This window comes from Petromyzon marinus, chromosome 6 (assembly GCF_048934315.1).
Source record: "Petromyzon marinus isolate PM22_M1 ecotype Great Lakes invasive population chromosome 6, UKy_Petmar_22M1.pri1.0, whole genome shotgun sequence".
Taxonomy (NCBI): domain Eukaryota; kingdom Metazoa; phylum Chordata; class Hyperoartia; order Petromyzontiformes; family Petromyzontidae; genus Petromyzon; species Petromyzon marinus.
Window position 1 is genome coordinate 1,624,191 of NC_133672.1, and position 17,305 is coordinate 1,641,495.

Consider the following 17,305-nt stretch of genomic DNA (forward strand, 5'->3'; position numbering starts at 1 on the left):
GATTGGAATAATACATTGCAATCATCACCCCCCCCCTCTCTAGATGATAGACTGACAACATTAACATGGATAGACTAGTTTAACACGTAGGCTTTTGTGACCAAAATCATCCATAAAACAGGTTTTTTTAGGGTTAGATCTGGCTACCACCTCTTGATGCCAGTTATAATTACTGGCGAAACACTCAGATTGTAAATGCTGTGAATTTGCTCTTCAAAACACTGGTGTACTGTACTAGTAGCGAATTGGCATGTTCTGTCTATGTGAGAAACCTTACTAATTGGCTGTGTTGGGTGGTGCCAGGTTTAACGACACAGTTATATTTCTGCGATCTAACTAAAAAAACCTGTATTATGGATGGATAGACAAACACCCCCAGGCGAATTTGAAAATCAAACACATTCTTGCCTCGTGAATATTCACCTGGTTAAACAACGTAAAGTTCAACACTTTATGAAGTGTTTAAAGGTGACCTCACCACTAAACATTTTCACACGGTGGGAAAGACGAAAGACGCGAGGGTAAGGGCTGGTGATTGTAAGGCCGGTGTGTGGGTAAACTCTGTCCAAGGTACGTATCCACTTGAGCTTTATTTATTCGAAGTACACGCCAATTGCACACAAATGGGGCGCAAGGGCTAACTCAACGAACAAGGCACCAGAACATCAGAAAAGTTACTCACGACAGCGGGGCTATTCGGTCCATCTCGCTCATTAGGGCAGGAAACCATAGACAAACTGGAACCGGCACCAACAATTGCCCCTGCTCTGCGTTCTGCCCCGGCTCTGAGTTCTGCCCCGGCTCTGTGATCTGACAGTAGTGAACAGGGGGGGGAACTTCCGATTCATGAACCCAATCGAATAATTTGGAGGCAAATGTATTGATTTGGCCAATTTGGTCTAGTCTTGCGAAATACGTCACGGGATCTTCAACGTCCACTCTGAAGCAGACGGCGCGTATAATTAATGTTAAGACACGTGCATGAAGGCCGCTAGATTCAAACCACGAAGCTATGCAACAAGCGGCGCATGTGTAACCGGCAGGCCACATCACTGCTGAACATTCGATATATACAAACAATTCCTAAATGGTGACATAGAATCATGAACAATAATCAAACTAATAGAAAGCGCATGGTTATTTGTGCGGCATCTGGGGCGTCCTCTCGTTAAGCAGAGCCAAGCGTGTGGTAGAATTGAGGGGTCTCAGCAACCCCTTTATGCACGTTGACTGATGACCGAGCGCACGCATGTACACGTGTGCGTGCATGCATGGGGAGCGGTAGTGCAGCGACTAGCATGCTGCGCACCGAACCCAGCGACGCAACATCTGATTCCCACTCACCGCCACCAACACCAGTGAGAAAAATCTGAACCAGTCCTGTGCCTCCTCTATGTAACTTGAGCCTAAAATGAGCAGCAAGTGCAATGTGTAAATGTCGCCACGAGGGAGATAAAGGCGGCCAGGCGTGGTGCTGGCCACCCACCCCCTCGTGTGCCGCACCGGCCTTCATTGGTGCTCGCGAATAGCACTTTCCCCAAAAAGTATTTTAAAAGGCTACAAGGGGAATCTTTGTCTTTGTGCGCACATGCATGGGTGCATGAGAGCACTGTGTGTATGTGTGTGTACGTGTGTGTACGTGCGTGTGTACGTGCGTGTGTATGTGCGTGCATGCATGACAGCAAGTGCGTGAGCACACGTGCGTGTACGTGTGTGTATGAGAGCATGTGCGTGTACATGCGTGCATGAGAGCATGAGCATGTATGTGCGTGCACATGTGTGTACGCGCACGCACGTGACTACGAGAGCACGGTGCCTCTCACCTGTGGCGGGCAACCTCCTCCTCGGCCCCCTGGGGGGCGCTCACCATGACCTCCCGGAGGGGCACCACAGCATCCTCGGCCCACGCCAGCGAGGGGCACGGGAAGCACGCCTGGAACACGCGCTGCAGCAGGGACGGCTGGAGTGGCACGGGGACACGGACACGCACGCACGTGTGAGAAACGCGACGACGCACATACGTTTCGGCTTACCATATTTTGAATAATATATTTTGTCTGCAGGGAATTTTATGAATAAAGTCACCAAATGTTGTGCAAATATCTGGCTGTGAGCTGCACGGATCAGCCTGTTCTGCTGACAGATGCAGACACTCGCCAGCACCGAGCGCCGGTGAGCAAGTGTGGACCGCAACGTAGCGTGCAAGACGTCGAGTCCCACACACATGCAGGTGCAAAAGTCTCACCTACTAATTTCTGGCGGAATAACTGCCAAATAGATTTTTAAAAATATCAGACTTTTGGCAATGAAGCATTGTAGTGAGGTCAGTTTCCATCTACTGATTAAACTCTTTCATTTCTCCAAACTTTGACATCTCATCAGCTGGAGTTAAACGGTGAAATAGTCATTAAATAACGTTCATTAAAGCAATGCAGTTGTCTGTGCTGTTAAACGTAGGGCTTAAAAAACTTGAGAAATGTAACTCCGTGTGGGGACTCCAAATCACAATTGTTAAGTTGCCGTCCTCCTTCTTCGACAACTTGGCAAGAGCCACCTGCAAAAGTCACAAGTAAGTGTGGCTTTCCTGGGTAAGATAGTAATAATGGTTAAATAATGACAAGGAAACCGCTATTACTCATGGACACGGTGAACAGGAAAAGTAGATTACGTGCTTTATGAAGGTAAATATTTAATTCACCTTAATTTAATATTTTCACCTTATTTGGTTTTCTGAAATGCATGTTCTTGTTCCTAGGCCAAGCAGGCATCTGTCCTTGCCTAGATCCCCTGCCGGGCTCCCTGGGTCACGCGCTCAGGGAAGAGCCTCCGCTGCTACTGTCGTAACCATTGGGGACATTGGCCGCAATTGACTAATTGCTCAATAATTAACGTGAAGCCTTATCGTGAACAAACGCAGCAAAGTTGCAGCGATTACCGTGGGATGTGACAGGCCATTTTAAGAAAGCAAAGCAGTTTTGTGCGCAAAAAAGCATCGCTAAGTTTTCTTCGCTGTCCGTCGTGCTCCGGCAAAACACTGCCGCCTGCTTTACTCCTCGCGGGAGACTCATGATCTCCACACGACCGAAGGTCTCTTTCTCCTCGGCTGCTCCCGAAGTCTGTCCTCTCTTCCTCTCGTGGTATGAATCGAGGCTGCCGTTATACGCCGGTCGTGTTTTGTGTGGTAAGCAGAGCAGGCGAGGATAAATTAATGATGCGTTATCCGAAGCGCCGGACTCTGCCCTCCCAGCCCACCCCGCACCTGCAACGCTCCCGTGCACGCCGTGCCATGCTATGAAATTCGCAGAGCAGAAATTCATTCCTGGCAGCCGCTCGGCTCCGATGCGAGCCCATCAAACCATTAGCATGCAAGGCAATCACATCGGCACCTGAATAATTCATCAATTCATCTGTCTCACCAAAAAAGCCAGCCAGGTTCAGTGTTAGAATAGGTTTTTCCCCTTTTTTTCTGGCAACAAAACTGAAACCTTTTTACGAGGAATTATGTCTGCATTAACCACAATGCTTGTGGTCAGAACGCCTTTTGGCATCCTCTGGTCTAACACCGGTTGAAACGAGGCTCAAAAGAAAGCTGTCTCTGGTGTGGACCAATCAGATTCAAAGACAATGCATATATTATCAGAGTATGTTTTTTGTTTGCATTCTGACCACAAGTATTGTGGTTAATGCAGACATGATTCCTTGTAAAAAGGTTTCAGTTTTGTCACCAGAAAAAAGGGGAAGAACCTATTCTTATATTTTGGTACTGGCAAAGGAGGTCCCATGATGGGTTCAGTGTTCCCTCTCTCTCGTTTTTGCCTCTAACATTTTTATCGAGAACACATCTCCACATCCTGCTTGTTACAATACATGCTGTTACAGATGAGTGACCTCGGCCATTGCTACAAACAATGCAGCCAAGCGCTGCGGTTCCAAGCCAAAAACACTTGAACGTTTCAAGTTGAAGTGAAATAATGTTGTTTGTATTTGAGTTTACACCTCCGTCAATACCTCTTTATGGTCGATATTTACGACGATTACTGACTGAGAAGTGGATTAATAAGCAATTCGTAGCTGAAAAGTGTGAATGATAACAGTGAGCTCACTCTGCAGAACGCTAACGACCCGCTAAGGCACTCGCATCTTAGTGAAGATGCTGCTGGGTTTTGAGAGACACAAGTGGCCCCGCTGTGACAGCGGCAACTAAACTCCTTTACCGAATATAAAAGAGAAAAAAAACATTCCGTCAGTTGTGAGAAGGGCAGTTTTTGGGTCAGTCAGGATTTATAAACCAAAAGTAAAAAAATATCAGACCCCTTCAACCAAGGTGGCTACCATGTAGCGCTACAAATGTCATTCGATTAAAGTCGCTGAATTTGCAACTTTCGGAGTATTTGACAAATATTGTTTCCAACTGAATAATTATAGTGAGAAATCAATGTCACACGATACTTGATCACAATGAGAATTCAACTTCCTAAATGGCTTACGCATCATTTTCTCGTACTGAATGTATACGTCACCCAGCCTTAGCTAAGCTGTACCAAAACGGTACCCACCCCCCCTGCTCAAATGGAGGAGGCAAGAATATTAATTTACGACCATGAGCCAGTACAACTCCTAACAGGCAGGGATATGGACTCGATTGTGAGTGACATTAACTAGCCAAAGCACCAACCATTTAGTACCGGACAAATATATTCAGTCCTTAAAGAGTGAGAGCTTTCGATAGGGTAGGGTTCATATTGTCGTATTACGAGAACATAATTAACAGCTGTTTGCCTCTGATGCGTCTCGTACATGTCACTATCTATTTAATGTTTCCGTGGCTTAGTTTTGTCATGTGCCAAGATCGTTCTGATAATCCACCCGAGCAAATTTACACTTCGATTTAAAGCTTTTGTGACTGCAAGGATTCATCTTCTTTGGTTCTTTCGGTAAAGTCACGTAGAATGAGAATAAAATAATACATTGATAAAATAAAATAACACAATAATATTCTCACGACGTTTCACTCCAGCGCTGTCCTCCAGACAGTCTCGTCCCTTCACCTGATGAAGGCCGCTTGTGTTGTGGCCGAAACGTCGTGAGAATATTATTGTGTTATTTTATTTTATCAATTTATTATTTTATTCTCATTCTACGTGACTTTACCGAAAGAACCAAAGAAGACAAATTTACACTGCAAAGTAATCAGACAATAAGCTTTGATTTAATATTGATTGATGTTTGCAATGTTTTTGATTGCTCATGTTATGGTCTTTTGTTTGTTCTTTTGTTCCAATTTATTTTCCTTTGTTGGAGTGACCCCGGTTCACTCTCGCTAATGAGACTGTCCTGTTCTCTTGCGGTCCGGTAGACAAAATAAACTTCAAACTGTGAACACTCCCATCTGTGGTTCTGTCGCCTCCCGCGGGTGCTTCTATCGTCGGCGCACCTCCGGAGCCTCCTACGTTATTCCGCCGCCCGTCCGTCACCGCGCTTGCTTCACTCGCCGTGTGACTCGTGCTCTCTCGCCAGCTCTGCCACACAAAGCGCTCTACCTCTAAACTCTTCAACTTATTGTGCCCCACTATCTTTCTGTTGGGTCGGAATTTAGTCTTTTCAAGCCTAAAGGTAATTTGCTTACTAGTTTCACATGTGTACTTGTGACAAAAATTATATCCTACATAGATAGATCCAGACCTTTGAAATCGGCAAAATTAAGACAAATATTCCTTCGTTCTGTTCTCCCGACAAACCGTAAATGCCAATCACAGCCACCAACACTCACCGTGCTGACACCCGCGGGAGCCGCAGCGGCTGGACCGGCTCTTGCTGCTCCTCCCTGGCCAAACTCAAAACCATCCGTGCCACCACTGGCGCTGGGCGCCTCTCCAAACGCCCCAAACTCATCGCTGCTCTGCGCCGTCCCAAACGCAGCCCAGCCACCCTCCTCTTCGTCTTGCTGCTGTGCCTCACCCTCCTTACCCAGGGGACTCCGTGCACGGCTGAAGTCCGCGAAGCCATCGCCGTCCTTCAAGCCACCATCGGCCCCGGCCGCCTGCTCGCTCGCAAAGTCTCCAAACTCAGCCGAGTCTGAGGCTGCGAGCGAGCCCTGCGCGTCTCCATCTGCGACAGCGCCGACGGCGGCGCCAAAGTCGCCAAAATCGTCCTCGGAGGCGGGAGACTTGGCCGCGGACGCCTCTCTGAAGCTGCCAAAATCATCCTCCCCTTCGGCGTCATCTGCGCTCAACTGCTGCGGAGCTGGCGCCGAGAAATCGGCAAACTCTTCCTCGTCTCCGGCACCCGTCGGCTCTTCCGAGAGCATAGTAGGGGCAGTAGAGGCAGCAGCAGCACCAGCAGTGGCGGTCACGGCCACGTCAAAATCGTCAAAATCATCGGCATCTTCAAGGTTTGTGGGCGGCTCCTGTGTGCTACGGGGCTCCGCGGGCGTTTGCTCCGAGTCTGCGGAGTGAGCCGCACCATCGGCGCCATTGTCACTGGCTGGGGCGGTGAGAGGCGGCGTCCTCGTCGGAGCACCCTCATCGGCGCAGATGCCTGCCCAGGAGTCATCGGCGCCGGGTTGTTCCAGGTGCGAGGGAGGATGGCTTTTGTCTCTGGCTGCCGCAACACGCGAGCAGCTCGCATCGTCGGACACCGACGGGCAAGTTCTCTCGGCATCAACGGCGGCGGCGACGACATCGTCCCCACCCATGAAGGCAGCGCTGCTGAAATCCGCAAACTCCGTGTCTTCGACGGCCGAGAGAGTGTCGGCAGTACCGGCCCGACTCTCTAAGCGTTCGTCGACATCGGCGGAGCACGTGGCGGCGTGCGGCTCGCCCTCGTCCGAGTCCACGGTCTCCCGTGTGTCCGCTTCCGCTCCGCTTCCGACAGTGCTTCTCGCTGTGCGCTCACTTTCAGTGATGACATCGCCAGGGGCCGCTTCCTCGCCGTCCGGTAGCGTGGACAGGGAGGGGGAGGCGAAGGCAACGAAGTCAGCAAATTGACCGGAGCCCAGTGGTGATTCTGCCGGGTCTGGCAATCCCCACGTGCCATTGGCCTCCGGCGCTCCAAAACCGTCTAAGGACGCCGCAGTCGTTTCGCTGGCCGGGTGGGGCCTAGGCTCGGCGCCTGGCTCCTCAAAGTCACCAAAACTGTCTTGGCTGGGGCAAGGGCTGGCGCAGGGCGTGGAGGCCGGGCTGGGCTCCACGCTTCTCCTCCTCCTGGCCATCGTCGTCGCGATGTCGGAGCTCTGCTCGTGCACCTCGCTTGGCGCCGTCCCCTTGGCAGGGTGCCCCGCGTCAAAACCATTCACCAGGCCCGGATCGCGCGAGGCCACACGGCTACCGCCGTCCGCTCGCTCCGTTGACGACGAAGCGCTGCTGCCGCTGCTGCTGGCGCTTTCCATCTCCATGCTGGCGTCGCTGCTGTGGCAGCTGTCGGGGCTCGCCGCGAGCCTCTGCTTGGCCGAGCCCAGCCTCTGCCTCGCCTTGTCCTGCGGCCTCGTCGCCGGCCCATCGTCGTCTCGAGACACCGCGCCGCCGACGCCACCGTCGTTGTTGTTCCGCACGTCGGACGCAGCGCCGCCGCGCGCGCCCGTCGGCCCGCTTGCCACGTACGGTGGGAAGTCGCCCGCCGGGGGGCGGCGCGGAGGCTCGGACTCCGGGAGCGGCGGGCCGCCCCCGCCGGCGTCCAAGTCAGGAAAGGCGTCTTCGTGTGCCGCCACGGCCGTGAAGTCGGCAAAGTCGCCAAAGTCGTCATCCTCCTCGTCGGAGATGGCACCGTCATCAAGCGGGGGAGGGGAGGACGAGTACATGGGGGCGACGTCGGGCTCCATGGTGGCGGCACGGAGAGGCGAGACTCTTTCGATCGATCGCTCGCTCGTCCGTCAGCAGCATCCGAGCCTGGAAGAAAAGGAAGAAACATTAACGTGGGTGTCGCTGTGCGCTCAACGGCGGTGAAAGCGCAGCCGAGTCATCTTAAAGGCATCGCCGCTACCGCACCGTCTCTTTTAGATTATCTCCCGGGGAAGACAAGCACGGCGATTGTGTTTCGAGCAGTGGTTGTGCGGCTAAGCAATTGCAGGAGAGAGCACTGCACCTGCGTGCCTTCCTGCGTTGTTTAGTGACACAACCGCTGCACCGGGTATTCATTTCAGGCTCTAGCGGATGAAGGGGAGGCTGGAATTTAATCCTGGTAGCCGCGCTGTAATGCACAGTGCTCATTATCACCCCTCCCCTCTAAATCCCGTTGGAACAACACAGCAACGGTGTCTGCAACAGGTGGTAAACAAATTCGACTCGAGGACTCTTCCAAACCATTCAAATCGGGCATTCAGTAACAGTTTTTAAAAACACTGCTGACTCAGTGAATTGACAAAGTACTATTTCATGAAGGCCGATGAAAAGAAATGCCCTTTATTATAAATCATATTGATATTAATTTAGGAATAAGGTTAATGACTTTAGATAATTTCACCAGTGAATATTTTTTCCCTATGAAAATCTATTTTATATCCCTTAAGTTCGTGTTCAATGTATTACTCAAAAGCTAATCATGCTTGGTTGGAAGCAACTTCACAAATGCATTTAAATTGTAATAAATGAATTTTCTATTTTGGCTCATAGTTAGCCATTGTTGCTTATCAGTGCTGCATTAAACGTGATCCTAATTTCATTGACTGAACAGCCAACATATCTCCATGGCGATTGCCCGGCTTGATAATCTCATTTCTCATTAGTTGAGGCTTTTTGGCTCTAGGAATTGTGCTCGCCGCTGGCATATTGAGAGTAAGGGTCAAAAGTTTTAGAAAGAAATTCGTCTTGTTTTCACAAGCTCCGAATTCCTTGGCGACACTGGAATTTCAATGAGGGCGTGCACACACCACTTGATGGGATCCACTGCGTTTAGAACGTGTAAAGGGTAAACATGTGACGTGGGGCTCAGAGGTACGCACAAACCTGGCGTGACCTGGCGAAAATCCATACTCACGGACGTTTCTAACGAGTTTGTATTTAAAGCAAAGAAATGAACTCTGCTCTCGTGATAAAAAAAAACACCACAGAGCCAAAGAATCTAAAATAATGATTGCCTAAAATGGCCCCCCATAGGCTCTTTCCGTGTTTGGTATTTTCATAGATATGCTTTAAATGAGACTGATGAAAAGTGAAGATAACATATAACCAACAGTGGTGAACGAGCCATTTTCACAAATGTACAGCTACACCTTGTGTTGAAAATAAAACCAAAAACACACAACGCAGGCAGACATAGAGGCACACACAACCTGATCTCGCACACACACACAAGCATAAAAGAGACACACACAGTACACAAAGCCTCCAAGATCAATAATTGAGTGCAACACGAACGTCCCGAGCCAGTGATGATTGAAACTGTTGAAGCTGTCCTGCCACGTGACAGGCCACTCTCGAACTCACAGCCATCGCCACTTGTCAGCCCATCTTCAGGTGAAATATAAAACCGTTGACAAACGTTGTCAGATCAGACGTTTAACTCTCTAGGCCTGGGTGTGGTGTTGCACATCGGTGACCGCAGAGCTTTGGAGGCGAAGGGTTTTCATGAATCACGCAGATTTTGTGAGACGCCAAAATCCGCTTAGCTGGCCTTGAGAACGCAGTATAGCAGTGGGTTCCTTAACTTGTCTCAACCGGCCTGCGAGTAGTATACCTTATCTGGTATACAAAATCTGGCCATCCGCCTGATGATGCCGGTTGTAATTACTGGCGAAACGTCGTACTCAGATTGTAAATGTTGTGGATTTGCTCTCCAACACACCGGTGTGCTGTACTAGTGACGAATTGGTATGTTCTGTTTACGTAATAAACCTTACTCAATTGGCTGTGTCGGGTGGTGGCGGGTTTAAAATACATTAATATCCACGAGCTCTAACCCCTCTATTATGGAGTGTACCTTATATAGACCAAAAGCTTGCAACCTTCATAAACATTCATCTCGAGTAGTTCAACAAGGTTTTTTTTTTTAAGAAAATAAACATTTGGAAATGTATTTTGGATTTTTTTTTAAATATAGAACTAGAAATGCAACCACAGTTTCATACCTGGTAAGTGAAATGGATGGGATTCTTTGTATCATTTTAAACATTTTGAACCTTAAGTGTTTCTATTTCTAATTGCCATTTTTCAAAGCTAAAACCGATATTTGCTGGTTAAACCGTAAAGGCCACCCCAGTCAAATGCGGATGTGAGCGCCTACCAAGGCTAAAGTATAATACAAACCTCGGGGGGGCTGAAATCCTAGACGGGAGTCAAATTATCATCCCATTACCACCATGGCCATTCGCACCTCCGATTAGCACGGTTTGCTACGTAGGGTGCGAAAGTTCAACATGTAGTAAACAACCCATCGCTTCTCCGGGGTCGATAAACACCATAGGATACGTGACCTCTAATGGACACGAGGATTTGAGGAGACGCTTAAACGACTTCCACTCTGGTTTTACGTTTGGACTCCAGGCTCAATCTCGCGTTTTCGGCCTGCACGCGCGCTCCACTTAGCAATTTAAAGGTTGCGAGTTGAATTTACATGAGCTCAGCCTACATATTATTATTACCCCTTCAATCATCCTCGACATCACCTCTTGGGGGGGTCGATAACAAGGTAGCAGCAGAAACTGTGGCAAGTCCAACAGCGCTCATTATACAGCGAGTGACCTCGTCATGGGAATGTGGAATGGAGATTAAGTGTCCCGCCAAGCTCGTCAGACTTTTAGTCTGACGACGAACGCGAGAGAAACCCGCAAAGTGTCTCCCTGCTCCAGCCCCCTGGCGCGCCCAACCGCCAGCCGACGCTGCGGCACTTCCACGTTAGCAGGGCGGGCGGCGAGAGTTCACCTGGATATCAACACGAGGTGTAAAAAAATATAAAACCTCGCGCGTTCTCGCCCCGCGACTCGGCAGCCCCGGTGCCGGGTAAACACGCGGGGGGAGTGCGGCGGCGGCGGCAACGCTTAGAGGGCCCGCGGCTCCCGGCCCCGAGTCGAGAGCCGCGGGCCGGGCCAGGCAGGAGGCGGCGCCGCCGCCGCGACCACAAAATCCCCGCACTGGACGCGCGCGAGAGCCGCGACCGCGCGCCGCCATTGGCTCTCGCAGGCTCACGTGACCCGCGCCGACCAATCGCGCGGCGCCGCACGCCGATTTGCGCTACCAAATGCAATAGCGGGGGCGGGGAGCGCTTGGGGGGGGGTGCGGGGAATGCCCCCCCCCCCTCCGCGACTCCGCGCCTCCCGCGGGCCCCGCCGCTACCGCCGCGTGCCCCCCCCCCCCGCCCGCGTTTCCCTGCGCTCCTCTCCCCGCGCGCTCGCCCCCCTTCACCTCGGCACCGCTGCCGCCGCTGCTGCTGCCGGAGCCATCTCGACGGGAGCCTCAGCAGCGACGCGGCTCCTTCCGGCGCCGCCCCCACAATGCCCCGCGCGCGTGCACCCCCGCCCCCTCCCGGCGACGTCACCGGCGCGCGGCTTCTGGCGGAAGTGGCCACGTCACCACTCCCCGGCCCCGCCCCCGACAACGCCCCCCAAACTCCCCCCCCCCCCAAACAATTCTCCCCACCACCCACCAATGCCCTCCCCCTCACCAATGCACGCCCCCCCCCCCACCAATGGCCACCCCCACCAATGCCCACCCCCACCATTCCTCCACCCCACCAATCGCCCCCCACCACCAATCCCCCCCCCCCACCACCGCCCTTTAATTCGCCCAGCCCACGGTGGCGCAGCACGCCCGCGTGTGGCCTTGCGTCTCTAACGTCCCCACTGACGAGCGGTCGCGCGGTGTCACATCTCGAGGGCCACGGGGAGGCCGCTCGGACCCCGCCGCTGTCCGTGCGAGAAGTGTCGGGGCCGGGCGCGTGCCGGGCGACATCTCGGAGTGTTGAGTCAACGCGGACGGCTTCTCTACGCAGTGACAGGGTGGTGATGGTGGTGGGTCGTCAAATCGAGGATCTTCCCCGGCGGGCACAGCAGGGGCCGCTATCGGCCCGCGATCCAGCCAGGGTCGCTCTGGCAGCCACAGCCCCACGGAGTCTCGAGACTTGGCTGTCAAAGGGCTCCTTCCCTGCCTTGCGATGTTGGGCCGGGGTGTGTGGGTGGGTAACAAGCAAAGTTCCATAATCCATAGCTTCAATGCCGCGTCGCAGGTCATGACCACCGTCCGCGGATATGCCAACACCCCGCTGCTAATCCCAGCCAGTCTCCCATCCGCGCACGAACCAGTCCCAGCCCCGCTTAGCTTCCGAGCCTTTGACGAGTCAAGGCCCTCGATTCGGGAGCCAAATGCCCGTTGAGTAAACGAAGGCGAATCCGCCCTGAGGTCCAGGTACCCCATGCCCTGGTGACCCTATTCTTACACAAATTAAGTGTAAGAATAGGTTTTCCCCTTTTTATGGCAACAAAACAGGTGTTAAGATGTTAAAACACCAAACTGAAACCTTGTGCAAGGAAGGTTTTGCAAAGAAGGTTTCAGTTTGGTGCTTTAACATCTTAACACCTTTTTTTGCCAGAAAAAAGGGGAAAACCTATTCTTATATTTTGACACTGGCAAAGGAGGTCCCATGATGTAACAAATTAAGTGGTTCCACGCGCCTGATGATTGCTAAACACATCACACGTGACGTAAAACAGTACCGTTTGATTGAACCAGGCTTCCCGACCTGCACCTCATCATCACCACCACCATCGTCACCAATATTAAAAGCATCGTAATTATTTCTATCACCACCATCATCACCACTGTCATCATCACTATCACCACCATCATAAGATATTTTTATCACCACCACCATCACCACCATGACTGTCAGCGTTGGCTGTTACGTAAACTGTGTGAAGTACTTTATTGTTAGTACACCTGCAGTATTAACCGGGGCGGCCGGGGACTTGAACTGCAAACCTCTGAGCATAGGCGCTACAGCCCGGCCACGTAACCGCCCAACATCACGCTCTCTTCCTCCTCCTCACCAGGGCACTTTCTCGTTGACGTTCCGTGTGAATTGTGCATCACAACACGATGCACCAGGGTTTGATTCCCGACGAGGGCGCCTTTCTGTGTGGAGTTTATATATGTGTATATGTTCTCCCCTGTTCTGCATGTGGCTTCTCCGGCTTGTCCAGTTTCTTCCCATAGCTAAAAACAACCCATGCAATGTTACTGGTATTGGCCAACAAACATTCCAATGTAAAAATCAACCCTCAAATTACTCAATTGAGATCACACTTAGCAACATGGCCCCCTACGGCAGTACTCTCCTAAAAACGAGTCGTGAGACTCAGCGAGGCATTCCTGGCCAAACAAACTGATTAATTATCTCATAGCTCTGCGGTAACCTTCCCCGTGTCACTCGTTTACGGCACTGTGGTTTGCGGGAGCAGCGTTTGGGACCGGTGGCCTACACTGACGCGTGACCACCCGGACGAGGAGTGTAGGCACTGCCGACACGGGCAGCATTCACTCGCACTGCCTGGACTTGCGTTCACAATGATCCTAGTGGGTAAAACAACATTCGAGTAACACTCCCCAGTCATCACTACACGCTTCTATTATCATCTCTTTCCATCCATATCTCCCTGCATCTATACTCTCTCACTCTCCCCATCCGCTCGTCACTCTTTACCTCTTCTCTCTCCCCGCCATCAATCCATCTCTCCCAGTCTCTCGTATTGTGTCGTCTCTCGCTATCCCCATCCATCTCTCCTTCCTCTCTCTTCTCTCATTATCCCCACCCATTCATCCATCTACCCGTGCCTCTCCTATTCCTTTCTCTCCCTATCCATCCATCTCCCGTCGTCTTTCCTCCCTGCTCTGCTCCCTGCCCCCACAACGACCAACGCTCCATTTACAAATTGGAGATAAATAACTCCCTCTCCGCATCTCTCACATCGCTCCCCACACTCTCGATCACCCGTATGTCTCAGCTACTCTCTCTCTCCCTCTTTGTCCGCCTCTCTTTGTCCGTCTGTCTCAGTGTCTCACACTATATCGCTCTTTGTGTCTCACAATTTTTTCCGGGCGTCTCCTTGTCTTTGCATATCCCTCTTTACGTGTCTCTTTGTGTGTGTCTCTTTACGTGTCTCTGTGTGTATGTGTTTCTACATATCTGTCTTTCTTCCTGCAGATGTGTGTGGCTGAACGTTGTGTTTCTATTTGTGTGTCTCTGTCTCGGAGTCGTCTCTCTCTGTCTATGTCTTTCTGTGTATCTCACTCTATGTATTTCTCTATCTAAACTAGCATTGTTCCTCCGATAACCACCTCCCATTAGCACGGTTGGTTACGTATGGTGCGAAAGAAGCTCAACATATAAACATACAAACCTTCCAGCCACCCCGAACTCGGATTCACAACTCACATCTCAAGGATCGCACTTCCTGGGATATATTTTTTTTACGGGAATGAATTAAATCCGCACGATGATTATAACGAGGCGAGGGGAGATGGAGGAAGCGGTGTGGATGGGGAGAGAGTCGAACAAAAACATTCGCTTTGCCGTGCCTCATCCCGTGCGCCCGTCTGGACACGAGACCCCCCCCCCCCCACCGCGCTCGCTGCTAATGGGAATTGTCCAGCGGGGCGATCAATCTGTGTGATGCCGCTGATGAGCTGGGCGGTAAGTGCAGGCTCACAATGGCCAGCTGGCCTTTGTGAAAAGCATCGTGGGTATCCCGCATCCCCAAGATACACAGATGCTGTGTATTAGCAGGTGTATCATGAGCATAATGGTAATAGCATTAGCATATTAGATGCATCATTAACGTAATCTTCTCATGAAGAATAATCTCGCCAGCAAGAGACACAACATTAACGTCTAGGACCGTGGAGAGCTCTTCCATGTGCGTTTAGCACCGTGGACAGCTCTCCCCCTTGCATTCGGCCCCACAGACAGCAGCAGAACCATGGACAACGCTGTGCATTTAGTACCGTGGACAGTTCTCCGTTGTGTGGTCAGCACCTTGGACAGCTCTCTCGTGTATTCATTACACGACTGATTGCTTAGAATCGATCATTACCCTCAAAGGTGTCTTCTGCGAATAATGCGTGTGTCTATTGTTATACAAATGTCATGCAAATCCTTCCCTTTAGGTTAGTGTTGACAGCAAGTGAGACAGCACAAACGATACGGAAATAATTACACAAACACTTCAGACGAGACAGAACAAGACGTAAACAGTACAGACGGTCCAAACGAAACAAACAATACACACAAAGGCAGCACAGCACACGGAATGTACAAGTAACCATTCGTGCATAACCCGTATCGTGACACGCGTGGGGACCCACTAGGGGAAGGTTGCTGAGACACTCGGCGCTTCGTGGCACGGACAGCATCCTCACCGCGTGACCCCTCAGCCCCCCGGCACTGCCAGCACAACACCACCACCATCACCCCCTGCAGTTGATTGACGCTGCGTCTGATTGTCACCAACTCTCGATGATTGACAATCAGCGGGTTTCAAGCTGTAAGCGGGAGAAATCACTCCACTCTAGCGGATAACGATTTGTATCCGTCTTCTTACTCACCATGCCCTTCACTCAGGCTCTGTTTGTCGGGGACCAGGGCCTTGTATCGAAACGTTTGGACCATTCCGTGACTTCGATTTCGCCTGAATGTTGGAGAAACCCCGCCCACCGCGCGTTGAGACTCAAGATTTCCATTTTTGCTATCCCAAGCCTACAACACCTGGCAAGCCTCGGTGGTCACAGATGTTACTATCTGAGTCCAAGCAGGCTCACAACCTGCTTGGTTCTTGGGTTGTGCTCCCCTCTCTCTGATAAAGTGGCGCGTCCAAACCACGCGGCCTGTTCGAGAATCCCTGGGCGATTCATGAGCGCGGATTAGAGGACGATGCGCCCCAAGGGATGCCGGGAAGAGCCACAGCCTAACAAATCGGCTCACGCCAGCGGGTTCATTAACTCGGAGAAAGTGACGGCGATTTACCAACATCACCGACTCACCGTGCTAGCTGGCGGTGTCCCGCACGTGTGCTGTGACAGCACAGGACTCCACAGCCTCATCACACATTGGAGTGTGAATTTCATGAACACTCCACAGAGCCCACTCTTCGACTGAATGGACTGTTGGGGAAAGTGATGTTAGCGAGCACCTATTAAGGCCGGTACGGTACACGACGGGGTCGGTGGCCATGACGACGCCCGGACGCCTTTATATCCCCAGTGCTGACATTAAACACAGCACAGCAGGTATTCATTCAAGGCCGAGTCGTCATGGCAGAGACCCAGGACCGGTTAAGATATTCGTCACCGATGTTGGCCGTGAGTGAGAATCGAAGTCGGGTCACCGGGTTCATAGCGCAGCGCGAAAACCACTGCGCCCACTGCTCCCCACGCACTCACTCACGCGCAGTGCGGGCGACAGTTGGGGGTGAGGATGCGCGCGTTCCAGCCGTGACCTTTATCAGGGATCGCCCCTCCCCCTCATCATCATCATCCTGCTCCTGCTGCTGCTGCTCTATCACGGCGCCGCGTCCAGGTGATGGAGCCTCGCGTCACCGCGACTGCCCGAGTGACATTATTAGTACGTCTCTCACGCACCGCCACTCTCGTTCCATCGGCTCCACTCTCCCCGTCTCCTCCACCAGCCACGCTCTCCCCGCTCTCCCCGCCTCCTCCACCAGCCACACTCTCCCCTTGTCTCTCACGCAAAGTGACATGCACACGCACAGTGATATGCACACGCATCAGTCGCGGATCCGCCTTGAGACTCCGACCATTGGTTTGTTTTATGATATTTACCAACAAAATACACTGCATGTTATATCTGTTATTGTTGTAGGGCTCTCTATAAAACATTAACAGTTGGGGACTCCCCTGCTGCCCCCACCCGCCCGTCTTGGGAAATTTCTATATCCACTTCTGACATGCCTACATAGAGACAAAATCACCCCTATAGCCTGCACATACTGTTGGGGCAAGTGCTGTTAGCACGCACCTATGAAGGCCGGCACGGCACACATAGAGACAGTCTGGTAAGCACCACGCCCGGCTGCTTTTGTCTCTCCAGTGAATATGTTTACACACCGCACCAGGTACTCATTTGAGGCTGAGTCGACCGAGAGGACGCCCAGCACCGGTTCAGATAATCGTCACCGGTGTTGGCCATGAGCGGGAATCGAACTCGAGTTGTCGGGTTTGTAATGCAGCGCACTAACCGCTACACTAACGCACACACACACGGACACGCACACACACACGGACACGCACACACGCGGACACGCACACACACACGGACACGCACACACACACGGACATGCACACACACACGGACACGCACACACACA

General features: G+C 51.8%; 1 protein-coding gene across 4 annotated transcripts in view; it reads right to left on the reverse strand.

Moving 5' to 3' along the window:
• The window catches only part of AFTPH (aftiphilin), a 33,725-nt gene extending 22,273 nt beyond the window's left edge, over positions 1 to 11,452 (reverse strand). For 3 of the 4 annotated variants that reach the window (XM_032948437.2, XM_032948435.2, XM_076063557.1), the window contains exons 1-3: positions 11,334 to 11,452; positions 5,771 to 7,883; positions 1,824 to 1,960 (exon numbers count right to left, since the gene is read on the reverse strand). In XM_032948437.2, the coding sequence (XP_032804328.2) occupies positions 1,824 to 1,960; positions 5,771 to 7,816 (2,183 nt within the window). In that variant the 5' untranslated portion in view covers positions 7,817 to 7,883; positions 11,334 to 11,452. Of the gene's footprint in view, positions 1 to 1,823; positions 1,961 to 5,770; positions 7,884 to 10,673; positions 10,973 to 11,333 lie in introns of those variants that run through there. The other variant, XM_032948436.2, reaches the window with a different exon arrangement.
• Between the last annotated feature and the right edge of the window lie 5,853 nt (positions 11,453 to 17,305).